The sequence below is a fragment of the Grus americana genome, chromosome 1, assembly GCF_028858705.1.
Source record: "Grus americana isolate bGruAme1 chromosome 1, bGruAme1.mat, whole genome shotgun sequence".
In the NCBI taxonomy this organism is placed as follows: Eukaryota; Metazoa; Chordata; class Aves; order Gruiformes; family Gruidae; genus Grus; species Grus americana.
Genome location: NC_072852.1, coordinates 147,441,194 through 147,455,760, shown reverse-complemented (window position 1 = coordinate 147,455,760; position 14,567 = coordinate 147,441,194). Strand labels below are relative to the sequence as shown.

The 14,567-nt window shown below is 43.0% G+C and overlaps 1 protein-coding gene across 4 annotated transcripts in view; it reads right to left on the bottom strand.

The window, feature by feature from the left end:
* The window catches only part of EIF5B (eukaryotic translation initiation factor 5B), a 39,400-nt gene extending 24,906 nt beyond the window's left edge, over window positions 1-14,494 (bottom strand). The window contains exon 1 of one of the 4 annotated variants that reach the window (XM_054813696.1): window positions 14,345-14,494. Coding sequence is in view for 3 of the 4 variants with exons in the window: in XM_054813693.1 (XP_054669668.1) it covers window positions 12,543-12,577 (35 nt within the window). In the remaining variant the exon portion in view is untranslated. Of the gene's footprint in view, window positions 1-2,992; window positions 3,113-12,542; window positions 12,686-14,344 lie in introns of those variants that run through there. The other 3 variants (XM_054813693.1, XM_054813694.1, XM_054813695.1) reach the window with 3 other exon arrangements.
* Window positions 14,495-14,567: the final 73 nt, after the last annotated feature.

Below are 14,567 nucleotides of genomic sequence, written 5' to 3'. Positions count from 1 at the left end.
AAAAGCACAAGTAAGCAACAATGCTCTGTTTTTAAAGGCCAAGATCTTAAATTTCCATCTGTATAGACTGAACAAACCAAATAAAAAGCAACACAATGAAGCACTTGACTGTACAGCATCTTTATTACCAGAGATACTTCTAGTCAAGAGAAGAAAAAACACAGCTGAATACACCTAGTAGTACTTCTTATGTGCCGACATGATACGTAATACATTTCTCAAAGAAATGTAACTCAAATCGTTAATGCAAGATTTCTAAATCAACCCCTACCTCCCCAAGAGGAAAGAAGAAATGTTTTGGCCATTTCCACCTTAAGAATAGCTGACTTGACATGTCAGCAATTTAAGAGCTGTTTTTATAAGCAGTTTAACTGGCTGTGCACTGGGGGTAGTACCATAGACAGCCGAAATAAAAATGCCAACAATCATTTCTATGCCCAGAGTTAAAGCCCTAATATCAGGCTAACTGTATTACATCTAGGCCTACACATAGGCTCTCACATTTCTTTCTGCATTAATTGCAGCATATCAGTTTAAGCTCACTTGCTTACCTCCTTCTACTTTAGGAATTCATGGAGGAGACTGAATCAAATCCAAGCTTGAAATAGTTTGAAGAGACAAAAATACAAGCTCCACTACTACTTCTTCCAAGGCTGTACTGCTCCCACTACTACAGGATCTTAACCATGTGATTGTACAGATATTAAAGAGCCAAGCCTTTAAACAGCTTAAATTTTACATAGATATTCCTAAGGCTGACTTTTCACATTGCAACTTTGCAGAAAGTTATGTCCAAACATAAACCACATGTTTTTTATGCTACTAGCAAAGAGGATGCTTATGGTCCCTTATGTTTTCCAGAATACAGGCTTTAAAGGGGTGGGAGTTTATTTGGTTTTAAATCAACTCACTTCAACTGAACCTTGAAGAAAACTTCTCTGGGGAAAAAATCTCTCAAATCAAACACTGAATGAACTAATTCACAGATATTAAGCTTTAACACCCACCAGCAAGAACACTTTAGGAATAATAATGAAGACTGTTCAGCTGTCACAATAGTGGCATAAATATAGTACGAGAGCCTTTCCAACCTTGGCTTCCACTGCTCAACAGTCAATGGTTTCCAGGAAATCTATACTTTCCACTACATTTCCATTTACTAAGAAGTGACACAGCAGGATTCAAACATTTGAGCCTGGATGAAGTAAAAAGTAAAATTAATGCATGCATTTATATACACAGCAATATACAGTTATAATTCTTCTTAAGAACTGTAAAGCAAGAATATTATTGGGAAGTCAAGGAATGCAAATATTGACTTCCATTACTAAGAGTTTATTCGCATACTGACCTTGAATTTCCTTACCTTTTAAAATTCTAATAATATTCCACTAGGATTTCATAACAAAAGAAAGGTGAAAAGAAGATTCAGAAGGTGCCCTCGCTCTCTTCCTGGGAGCTTCTTATGTCCTAGGGAATCCACTGCACTTAGATACCTAACAGGAGAGCTTCTTTCCTATTGGCATTGGAACATACACCTAGAAAGTTTTTCCTGTAAACTTAAGGAGCTCCCAAACACATTTCGGCAACCCAAACACTCCTGCAAGGAATCTCCTCCTCCAAATCTTCCAAAAGGTCTCTACACAGCCTCTCTTGCCCCTCCACTCAACCTTTACAAGGGTCCTAACCCCAACCCTAAGAGTACCTACTACAGGAACTTGAAAGCACCAGTATGCTCAAACAGTTTTCAATTCTGACCTCAAATTGCTTTCACATGAAGACTTTATATATACATATAGACTTCACAGCCTCACCACCTTAGGCCAATCAAGCTCAATGCTTTTGACTCAAAGGAGGCTTGCTGTTGATCAGGTTCACATACCAAGATAAGCCCATGTTTCCTCAGCCAGCGCAAGAGGCTCAAAGAGGTCTGGAAAGCATGAAACAAAGCAAAGTGCTACTGCGCTGCTGACAAGGGGTTACTTCCCTGATTTTCTTTTGTCTCTGTTTCAGAAGCAAAGCCTGAGCCACCTTTCTTATTCATATACTTTTGATTCCAGCCTCTATTTTCACTACCAGATCTGAAAAGAGTTCTGATATTGCTAAAACAGCATTTCAATGCAGTAAATTACAGCAAGAGTTACATGTGTGTACTTCAACCATAAAGCTAAACAAGCAGTTTTCAAAACATTGAGTGGCTGCAGACATTCCTCCACAGAGTTTTGTGCCTAATACAGGGCAAAACTATGCAGCAGGAGAAGACTCAGCAGTCAGGCTAATTAAAGGAGATGGCAGTAATCAGTAACAAGTATGCAGAGATCACCACAATTCAAATACCAATAAAAACTATTACTCTTTAGAATTACACAACTGATCAGAAAAGTGCTTTACATTTCCCCTACACGATTTCACCACCTTTTGCCATTTAAGCAGAATTAACAGCAATATAAGACTTCAAAATATTCCGAAGCATTTTAAAAGTAGCAGAAACATTCACATACTTTGTACTGAAAAATATTGACCTTACTGTCCTAGAAATGACATTAAGAAATCATCTGTTGCCCAAAAGGATTCCAGTACAAGTTATCTGCATAGACTACTGAAAACCTGTATTACATAGGGAAAGCCGCTTATGAATAGATTCCAGAGTATTCACTGGGTCACTGGTTAAATGCTGTGCTAGCACACCATTCTGTAACAAACCAGGATCAAATATACTGTATCATCCCCAGGTAAGTGTTTGGAGATTTTTTAAGACAGGCATGGACAACAAAGGAAATGCAACAACATCTCTCACACAATCAAAGTATCAAATCAGGCCAGTAACAAAGTGACACTCCAAAACACAACCTAAGCTGCTTGTGTTACATGTTAAGCAAAACCAGTTGCAAATAAAGCTAATCACAAATCCTGCCTATAAGAGAAAGTATGAAACATTTTCAGTGTGAAGATTAAAGCAGAGTTAGGAAATAAATGAAGAGCTGTCACCTACCACTGCTCAGTCATGTAAAAAGACGGCCAGTAGCTCTCCTACTTATAAGATCCCACACAGTTGCAAGCTATTGAGTCAGAAAAGTGGAAAAACCTCGTGACTGATAGATGCGCGGTCTGTAAAAAAAATCACAGTGCTTCTCTGGCTAGTACAGCAAGGAAACAATATTTAAGACTAGAACCCCAGTTAAAAAAACCAACCTCAGCTGTTACATAGCATCTGCTGAAAAAATACAGAAATAGCACATATCTTAAGGTGTTGGGCACACTTTTTTTTTGGGGGGGGGGGGGGCAGGGAGAAGTGGGCAGGGGTTTTTTTAAAACATGAGAAAGCAGCACAGTTTTGGAGCAAGTTCTTTTTCTGATGCAATGGCCTGCAACAGCCAGAACCTCGAAATTCCCTGTGGAAGCCATCATGAGGCCAGAGTTCACCCTAACACAAGCTTTGATTTACAGATGTTCAAGCTTATGTTAATCCTTGTTTCCACATACTAGGGTTTGCTTTAGTCTTTTAAGGGCATGCTTTGCAATTGTGCTTACAAACACTTAAATTGTAAAGTTTCATAGTTTCTAACACTTGTGCACAATTAGCAAGATGTATTTTTGAAGTCTGAAGTTCTACCCTTTCTTTTGCAGTCTAGGATATTACAGGTGTTAATTAATGCACACCTCACCAGAACAGAAGTTACCATGCTCCAAATCAAGATTTAAACTTCCAATTCTGAAAAAGATAAAAACCATCAAAGCTTCCTAACAAAGTACTTCAGAACCGTTACAAGTATATTATAATTATCTACCATTTCTCTCTTCCATGGAAGGTTAAAAAATTACTCCAAGTACTGGCATAGTTAATACATTCATCACTAGGGATTTTCATAGTATGAAGCTTCCATGCTATGGACTGACACTGCATGCAATATAATCTCTGTAACAGACCAATCTAGGGATAGAAACTTGAAAGACTTCTTAGGCATTGCCCCAGAAAACACGGCCAAGTGTGGGGAAGATAGGACTACAGCTATTGAATTAAGAGTTAATAGTCTTTTAGCATTTTTCTTTGCTCAGTGAACTTCTGCAGCTGAAATGCCTAACTGCCCTTCCTTGCCAAACAAGCTCCTCCAGCTTTCCATGCAGGTTCTAGTGAAGGATAGATAGCCTTGCAGGCCAAGTGACACCAACAGCGTTTCACAGATGCACTCTGATAACAGACAAGCATACTATATTAGCAAGACCACCAGCAAACATGTATGTTGTCCTCATGCTCTTTCCTAACACCCCACACAATTTATGACTTTGAGTACACTTACAGTATCTACAATACCTATCCCCAAACACAGGGCAAAACCTCATTATAAACAGGCACCGTGCATCTACATGTGACAGAGACGGCATCCTGACTAGGCAGCAGTAAGATAAAGAGCAAAGGAAACTATTAATCCATACATGAAGTGAAAGAGTAGAGCAATGGGATTAAATTAGCAGTATACAAAGGAGCTGAGTTGCCCTGATTTATATCAATTTGACTCTATTGAAATTAGTTAAATAAAACTGCAGAAGTTAAATAGAAGACTTAAGCTTAAAATGAGAACAAGCCCTTTACTGAAAATCCAACATCGAGCTTTGCAAACAAAGTCAACAGGATAACACTCTCCTGCTGAAACTAAAAGCAAAGAGTACATGCAGACTCAAAGATTACAAGTACTTTTTGATCCACTGCACTGACCAACACAAATATGATTACTAAAGCTTACCTTCAACTTACAGCTGAGATAACAAGCTAAGTCAAATTACACTAAAAATATTTTAGTTAGGATTGGTTTTAAGCTGTCTCTGTAAAGATGAAGTTCAAATGTCAGAAAATGCCATACAATTAAAAACAGACTAAAGAAAAAATACATTCATGTGCACAGGGCAGAAGAGTCAGTAAGTCAACACAGTAGGAAAGTTGCATCACTACTGTGAACTCACTGCCCACATTCCTGCATAATCAGAAGACTCATTTTTACTGAGGCAACTTTGGAGATATTTCATCATTTACATGACACCAGCTCTTCTAACCACCTTCAAAGGAACATCACTGTCATTAAGTCATTTTCCTTTGCTTAAAAAAAGCTCTTGAACTTCAAAAAGACTGGAAACAGATGGTTCAGCTTCTTTTCATGTGTTTGGTTTTGCAACAGTTTTAGAACAAGTAAAACTAATACTTTTAGACAGGTCTTTACTATCACCCCCCTAGAGCACCTTACCCATCCTCTGTATATGTGTGACATAAGCCTGGTAATAAGGATGCATTTCTAAATACAAGTTTATCCAAAATTAGCAAGTTACCAATGCTGAATGGCATATTTGTGGTTGTTTTTACTTGGAGGTATTAAGATAAATTGTCATTCTCTTTGAAAAAAAAGTTCTTTTAGAGCAACTTGTTTAAAATGCTACAGAACATAAATCACTTTGGAAGTAATTATTTAATTGTTCAAAACCACGCACCACCAACTCATTCTTTAAGTGGGTTATGAAATTGAAAATGCAAGCATCTGCTGGCTCAGCAAGGCTATTCAAAACATGAAAATAAAGCCATGGCCTTTTTCTCATTTACCTATCAAAGGATGTGAACACCACAAGCTTCTTTTAAGAGTAGAAACAGCCACCTCATTTTTCCTGCTGAAAATATTTAAATTGCATATGCCTGAGACAGTTTGAAATTCAGAAAAGAATGAACTGCACTCCTTCCTCAGCTCAAGAAGTGAGGGAGTGTCCACATGAGCACCAGCTATATAACCTGCCACCACAGCTGACAGTGCTTAAAAAAATCACGGCCCCAGAAAAAGGCCACCCTCCCCTTGTCTTTTCCTCAAACTATGGGGCAGGGGAAGGGAGAAGTGACTTCCTTCCCCATTCCCAGCCATGCTTTCCCCTCTCATCAGCTGAGGCAATCCTGCAGCCACAGGTCCTTGCAGAAAACACTATTTTGGCAGCAGATCAAATCACACACCCAAGTTGAACTGTGGGCACGTAAGCACTGGATCCAATGCAATGGAAGCAGTTACAGCACGCTGCTGGGGACAGCAAGAGTAAAACCACAAAGTTTGAAATGTCTGGCAGCTCAGCTGAATTACATGTGATGTCAAACTACACTTTACCTCTTTTTTCCTAGTAAGATGAAGGAAGCTGGTTGAAGCTACCTAATTACATGAGACAGCAAGGAAGTAAAATTTGACTAAAAGGGTAATTGCTTTTTATTTAGGCTCCCAAGACAATGATTCCATTTTTAATATTAAAGAGTCATGCCTTTAGTTGGGGAAGTTTGGCTGGGGAAAAAGAAGAGTGGAATAACTATCAGCTAAGCAAAACCTTCTGAAAGACAGAGAAAACATAAATTTTAGCCCCAAACAGATTCCAGAAAAACAGAAAGTCTCCTTTACACATCCCAAGGAGGAAGGGAGGAAAAAAAAAAAAAAAAAAAATCAGCACAACCTAAAATTCCCATTTAAACAAAGATATAGCAGAACTTCAAGATAAAAAGCTTCTGTTGTGGCTAACAGTTAACAACACAGAGCTATGGAAGAAATCAATTCTTCAAGGTTCAGTTTAAGTGTTTACATCCCGAGATAGTAAGATGGCTAAAAGCATGGAAAATGAAGTGCTAGAACTAGCATTTGGTCTTCCCTCGACTAGCTTTTAGGGATTTTGTTTGCTTAGAAAAAGTGCAAAGATGACAGAAATACCTCCAAGTCCAGTGTTTCACAACTTCTATATCCTATGTATCTCTCATTGCATAAAATCAAACTACATCACAAAAATACCATTTAGAAAACTTCATGAAATACACTTTAGATTGTCTATAATCCCGAAGAGCAAAAGATGCCTATCTACATTAACTATAATTAAAATCAATACTTCATCTAACAGCATGTTATCTATAGAAACATATTTCAGTGTTAAGACAGCAGATTCATGTTTAAAATCTCTACTGCACTATCATAAAAGGAAAAAAAAGATATATGGGAAAGAATGTCATCAGTGCTGCGAACACCAAGATTATCAAAACACACATCTTCTGTAAGATACCAACTGCTTTCAGACCACAACACCCACCAAGACTGCATTGTACATTTTTAGCAAGCCAAAATAATGACTAAATTAATTATGTGCACACAACTTGTATGCAGAAAAATTATTTCCTCTACCAGTCTAGGGGACTATTTTTGTGGAAGGAGTGAGAGGGAAGAAGAAAAGGAATATTATGGAAGTGTTAAAAGTTACTAAACTGGAGGTTTTGTCCAGAACTATAACTCCTAGGCAGCTTTTAAGTGACAAACAGCACAGAACAAACGTATAGTGATGCACATGAGCCCAGAGTCAGAAAAACATGACAGTACTAATGCAATTAAAACTGGTAAAGGTGTGTAGAGCTGTCAGCTTGTCTGGCTTGAAATTATGACTGTCAACAACAGCAGCAAAGTTTAACTTACCATGAACCTCTCTGTTCTGAGCAAGGCTTTCCAGAGATCTTCAGAGAAATGAAGGAACACTACCTGCAATTCCCACTAGCTTGCAATATATTATTTTCATACTTTTCATAAGCAGTAGCTATACATAAGGTTTAGATGCCTTCATGAAGGTAACAGATTAAGAGAATCAAGATTACGACAAGAAAAGCTGCCTCTTAACAATCTACTTAGTGTACTGCAGTGCTTTTTGCTTTATGTTGCCATTACTGTAAATATTTGAAGATCCTTACAGGTTTTTTTACAACGATACTTTGCTTAAAAAAATGCAATAAAATGCAGAAAAATATTTTTCTTATAAATATGAAATGCCTGCATTAAAAACTACAGATTTGGGAGGAATAGAAATATATATTTGCATAGAACAGGCCAATAAATTTCTGTAATGGAGAAATTACTTTGGATTATTTTACTCCATCTTTCAGTACGAGATACCAGCATCTTGCAGATGGGATTTGCAAAACAAAGATCTCAAGGGTTTATCAGCTGTTCTCCTTGACAGAACTGCAGAAAGCTTTGCTTGTGGAAATATTTTTGAGAAACAGAGACAGTTATTGTAAATTTTCTGGTGTACAGAATGTTTCTGAACTACAGGTGTTTGCAGGCTTTCTAGCCTTCACGGAACTTTCCTACACATTAAGATGATTTTACTTAAAACAAATAAAAAGGCCCAAATAGAATGACTAGTAGACAATGCCAGTAATTTAATTTGCAGAAGACAAAGCAATATATAGCATCAGCAACAGCACTGTAAATCTTATTTTAGCAGCAGTGTTCACTCTTGGCTGCAGAATCACAGCTGGCACCTGTAACTTCTAAAGCAATTATGCATGAATGATCAGAGTGGTATGCCTAGGCAGCAGATCACAATATTAAAGGGCACAAGAATAAACACACCTAAAGACTACCTACTGAAAGCTAAGGAAAATTACTAAGAGAAGATGACGACTTAAAGCTGGGAAAAGAGAAAAAACACTAGAAAAGCTAACACCATCAAGGGGAAAGATCCATATTCCAGACAGGGAATAAACTGTAACATACAGCATATAGCACACTTACTTGGAAATCCACAGCAGCAGTGTGAGGCTTAAGTTCTAAGTACAGTTCTGTAGCTTACAACAGTCTTTCCTCCCAGACATTAAAAGAAAAATAATTCTATACTAAATTCACAAAGACAGCAAGGAAGAACCTTGACACATCTTCTGCCATTACAGCTCTATCCAAGAACCAAAGTATTACCCATCATTCCCAGGAGCTGTACTACACAAAAACCCCACTCTTCCATTAGGAAAGCTTGGAAATTCAGACGCCTCATATTTTTATTGAAAGGTTTACTATGATGTTTCATTTGAAAATGAGCAATTAACACAACCATAAAAATTCCAAAGAGGAAACAATTAAAGCAACTTCCATATGGCTTAGGAGCTATTTATGACCCAAGACACTTTCCACCTTTACCAAGCACCTCTCTAACACACCACTCTGTGGTTTTTCCTACAGGAACCACATATCTGACCATTCTAGATAAATATGTTCTCCATGGACAGATGCACAGCAATCAAGTGGCAGGAGTCAATAAGAGTTCCAGAGGAATATACCAGAGGTGCTGGTAGAGTAGAAACAGATTTGTAGGTATATTTGTTCAGGTAGCAATCTGTATTCATAAAAGGCTACGGTCCTGTATTCCCATTCTTCCCCTGCTCACCATAGCTATCATCTCACTCATGGTCTTCTCCCTCTCTTATACCCTCTCCCCATGACAAAATTCATCCTCACCTTCACTTACCAGCACACTTCCTGGATATATATCAATTCTCATCAGTATGATCTCTACTGTACTCAGCAGAAACAAGGGAGGGGGAAGCTACACAACAGAAGTCAAAGTTATGGGGGTGAGGTTAGATAAGCAGAGTAAAGATGACATACCTTCTGTAATTTGTCTCAGTATGTCAGAAGACAAGCAGAAAAATCTCCTTCCTGTCGCATCAATTCTCAAACCAATATTCACAACACAGACATACCACCTGCATCTTCCCACATGCTTCCTCTGCACTGCAAGTTATGCCCTTGAGCTGCTGCATGCTTTGGGAGAGGCAGCCAAAAGGGATGTAAGGGATTGTACCTGTAACATAGTTGTTGGGGAAGGAAAAAGAGGAAAAGGAGGAGGAAACTAATAACTCTGCATAGCACAGAATTGAAGATATGGGAGACAAAACCGACTGGAAGCCTTTGATTCCACGGTGCCATGGGGGATGTTGAAGTCCACCTTCAAGCTACAGATTCAAATGTGTGATGCAGCCTCTGCCCTAAGGGACCTTGACATTCACAGGAGTGTCAGCTAGAACCAGTACCAGCAGATGATGGGGGTACCTCTGCAGATAGAGCCTATTCCAAAATGTCACTGGCCCTCCAGGTCCCTCCTCACTCCCATCTCCTCAAACTCCCTGCTATAAAATATCCCCAGTCTAACTGTCCCGTCCTACTTCTTAAACACATATCCATTCGAATTCTTCCACATCATCCCTCCCATCGCCATACAACTGCGTAGCCCTGTAACACAGTATTGCCACTGCTAGTAGCAGTCCATAAGCTCTGTACTGCATTTGCAAGGCTTTAGGACTAAAGTCTGTCAGGCTTACTTTGGCTGAACTTTTCTTGACCTGCCTGCAACTTTTACTTGATTTACCTGTGACAGCAATTTCTGTAACTGACCAGGTGCTATGCCTAACTGGTTCTACTTTTGTTTACCCAGACATGCTGCAACCAAAGTTGCATACAGATAGAAGTAACAAGCAGTTACTCTGTATAGAATGAGATATTCACAGCTCTACAACAATGATATAGAGAAATACAGGCCTGGTGTGGTAGCAAGGAGTGGAAGTAGAGACACAGGATTCAGCAGAGGGAGCGCAGGCATGGGATAAATAGAGACGGCTTGTACAGGACTCCGCACTGGACACCCCATGACTCACCAGTGGCTGGCTAAGAGAAATGCAGACCTGGACAAAACTGGTTTTAGGGGTAACAAACAAGAAATAGTATCTAATATACAGCGCCTTTTACCTATTTGGATGTAACACAGAGCTGAAAACCGATGAAGAGCAAAAACACAAAAGCACATTAGCAAGCATATAAAAATTATCTCAAGTGGATCCCAGAGTGAGGAAGATGAAACCATCAACACAATCACATTGCTCCTTGTGAAGGACACCTGATGCTGACAACTCACTGTAACAGCTCACCACCACCAGGATGAACACACCAACCTTACGACTCAGAGCAGCAGCAGTAAGATAGAAAGCATAATTATTTTAACTGCATTATTGCTCTTTCTTTTTCTGTAACAATTAAATCTGGACTAATAATCATTAGGCTCTTAAGATTTCAATTATTCTAACAATAAATTCTTGGTCTCTCTCAAGGTATGCTTCCATTTTTTAGACATCGATGAGATTTTGTGCATAGCACCCAACAGAGACCTATGCTCAGTAATTTACACTGAAATACAAGAGAACAAGGTATCCAGTAAGCACCAAGACTCTCAAAGCTTCACCTGCACACCAGCCACTATCACTGGAAGGGCCCCAAACAGCGACGCTTCAGTACCCAGAGGCTTCTGCATCTACCACACCAGGTACAAAGACAAGCACTAGGCCTTCTTTCGAGTGCAAAAATCCAACCCCTCCCTCTTCTTTCTCAAATCACACTTGACTCATCTCCTTGACAGAGCTGCTCCAAGATACACCTGTGAAATACAGCCCATGAAACAAGCTGATAACAACAGACACTACAAAGCAGCATACACGGTATGGCAAAAGGTGTGAGGAAACATAGATGAGCAAAACACTCATTACCCAGAACGGACCAGAGAAACTAAAACAGTTTACACCCTAACCTGGTAAAGAGTAACAACCTTAGGTCACTAAAATCAACATCGTAACGCAATACACATCTAGGTAGTAAAAAATGCTTAGAAAGGAAATATTTTGTGAAATAGCCTTCATAGGGAGTACCTTCATAAATGAAACACTTAATGACCCAAAAAGGATATACAAAGTGTGCAGTCTAGGAGAAGAAAAAACGTTGTACTCTTTCTAGTTCATACACATTTTAAAACAGTTTTCATTTAACTCCTTGTCAGTACTAACAACTAAAAAACACTCTCCAGAGCGACTGTATTTTTGTATTTCTTGTTTTATAGTGACAAGTAACAACATGTTCCCTCCTGCTAGCGTATATACATACAATGTTAATCAGTCAGCATTCCATATGGTTAATATAACCTCCATTCTAAGAATCTCTTTAAAAAAAAAAGTTCACTGACAGGACAGACTCCAAGATGATACGCACATAACCACAGATGGGATCCTCTTATCCTGTAATCACTGAAATATCTAACATCTGCATTTATTAAACACGCACAAATCACTAAGTTATAGCACGATCTATGGTACCGACTCCTATTAAAAAAAAAATAACTTAAAAAGCCACTTCAGACGCTGCAAATTAACCAAAAAGCTCTTTTTAGCTGACAATCGAGATGTGCGCTCACAACCAGTGGCCGCCTGCCGCTGCCTGCTCCCGGACAAACTCCCCGCGAACCCGGCCGAGGCTCAGGGAAGCGCCTTTCAGAGGGAGCGCAAAGACGGCAGCAGCAAAGCAGCCGCTCCAGCACCAACGGCCAAGTTTCTCCTGCCGACACCAGCCTCAGCGGCCGCCAGCCTCCCCCTCCACATCGCCGCCCGCGGGACACCCGGCCGCCCGCCGCGGCCGCCGTCTCCTCAGGCCTCCAGCGCCGGCCGGGCCAGCACACGCAGCCGGTGCCGCCCCCCAGGGCGAGAGGCAAGACCGGGCCTTCCGCCCCGACGCCACCCGGTCAACGGCCGCCGGGCCGGGCCTAACGAGCCCCGCCTGCTCGCCGCCTCCGACGAGGCCGCGAGCCCCGGCAGGGCCTGACTCAGCGCCGCGGCACCGGCGCTCGCCGCTGCTGCTGTCAGCAGCCCGGGGAGAGAGACGAGGGGAAGAGGACGCCCCCGACCTTACCTGTCCTCGCTCTTGTTCTTCTGCTTCTTGCCCATGGCGGCGGCCCCGGCGCTCGTCCCCCACCTCAACGCTGCCCGGCCGCCCGCACCCGCGCGCAGCCCCGTGCATATGGCAAAGCCGCCCCCACCGCCCGCCCCGCCGCGCGCCGCGCACGCGCCCGCCCCGCCCCCGCCGTCCCGGCCTGCCCCGCGCCGGCACGCGACGAGCGGCAGCCGCGGCGCCGGCCGGAAAGCGCCTCCGCGCGTTGGCGCCCCCCGCCGGCTGGAGGAGGAACCGGCGGCGCTGCTTGGCTCGGGGGTGCGGAGAGCGGGGCCGGCGCCGGCCGCCCTCTCGCCGGGGACGCGGCTGCTCTCGGGGGTTCCAGCGACCGGCTTCCTGAGATCGGCTGTGTTTCCATCAGTTTGGTCCTCAGGCAGCGCTGGGAAATGACTAAGCGATGCCCCAAATCTGCAGTTTCCCTCCAGCCCTCCTGCCTCCGCCTGAGGGCCGCAGAGGACCAGAACTCCTGGCAGGATTGTAGCCCATTTGACCACAAAAACCGACTGAATAGCCAAAATAAAGGTAACACGTTTGGAAAACTTTTGTCTGGAGGCAAACGGGACAGCTGGGTCGAAGTAGATGAACAGAGAGGCTAAGGGGAAAGCTTTCAGGATGCACGATGGCAGCCCAGTAACCAGGCAGTAATTCAGACGAGGCATGTCGGGGAGTGCTGCCCAGTACTCCTCGCCCTTCTTCCTCTGTGCCCCAGCCCTTTGCAGGCCTCTGCTGGTCCTTTATCCCCAGCACTGCCCCGGCCTACAAGTGAAGCACAAACAACAAAAGTCTGCCATCTGACCCCGTGGTGACCAGCCTCCAGCCAAAACGGGGGGTCAGAGGCAGCAGAGTTGGGTCTATAGCACAGCACAGAAGCAATGATCAAACTCAGCTCCAGGGACAGAGGTTCTCCTGCAGGCAGTTTGGCTGCTGGGCAGCAACATTAAATGCATGGTATTTCCTTCCCTCCTCACCCGATTTCCTGAGCGTACAAAGCTTTTCCTCCCTCTGCCCTCCAAGAAGCCTTGCAGCACAAGAGATGAAATGGTGCTGCGCTCTCTCGCAGGAGAACCTGGATACTGCTGCTGCGGGCTGGGAAGAAGACGGCCTAAGTTCACGGAAATATGGCATGGAAGTTAGACAGCAAACAGTGTGTTATGGCAGAGGGGCTTCCACATGCAACCCCATCTCCTGGCCATGTTTCTCAAGAGCAAAGCAAGATGGAGCAGTGGTCACAGGCATCACACTATTAATATGCTTTGAGAGCTACACATTCTCTGTTGCTGTCATCACCCCGTTACAGTAATTCCTTTTGCAGACAGAGCAAGCCTCACGGTTCTTTTCACCTTTCAGCCCCAGGATCACCACCTCCATCGTGCTTCACTCCCTACAATCCTCAGTTCCTACTTCCCTCTGCCTTTATACAGCAAGAACTCCTTATCAGCCTCTCCCACCCAGGCTCCCAGCCAGCTGCAGATAAATCCAAGAGTTAATCTTTCTGCCCCACCTTCCTCATCAGCATACTTCAGTACCGGGGAGTCAGATTTCCAGGAAATGAGAAAACAGAACACTTTTGGTTTTAAAAAAACACACTTTAATACCCCGTTATTTAGATCTGTGGATCTTCTACCACACTTGCAAGAGCAAAGAGACGGCAAGCCCCGGATTCTCAAATACAGCCGTCTTCTTAACGGGCCTGCCGGAGCCCGGCGCCCGCTCCCTGCCAGCCCCGCCTGCCCTCGCCGAGGCGCCGCGCGAGCCGCCCTTACCTCACGGCATCGCTCGAGGGGCCCAGCCCCGCGGCTCCCGGCCGTTACGCCCCCGCCGCGCCCCGACTCCCTGAGAGGGCTCAGCCTCACACGCCCAACCCCGAGAAGGAGTCCCCGAGCAGGAGTCCCTCAGAAAAGTGGTGGTGGTGGTGGTGATGGTGGTGGCGGCGGCAGGCCCTCTCCGCTCCCGTCGGTAGCCGGCGCCACACACCCACCCCACCGT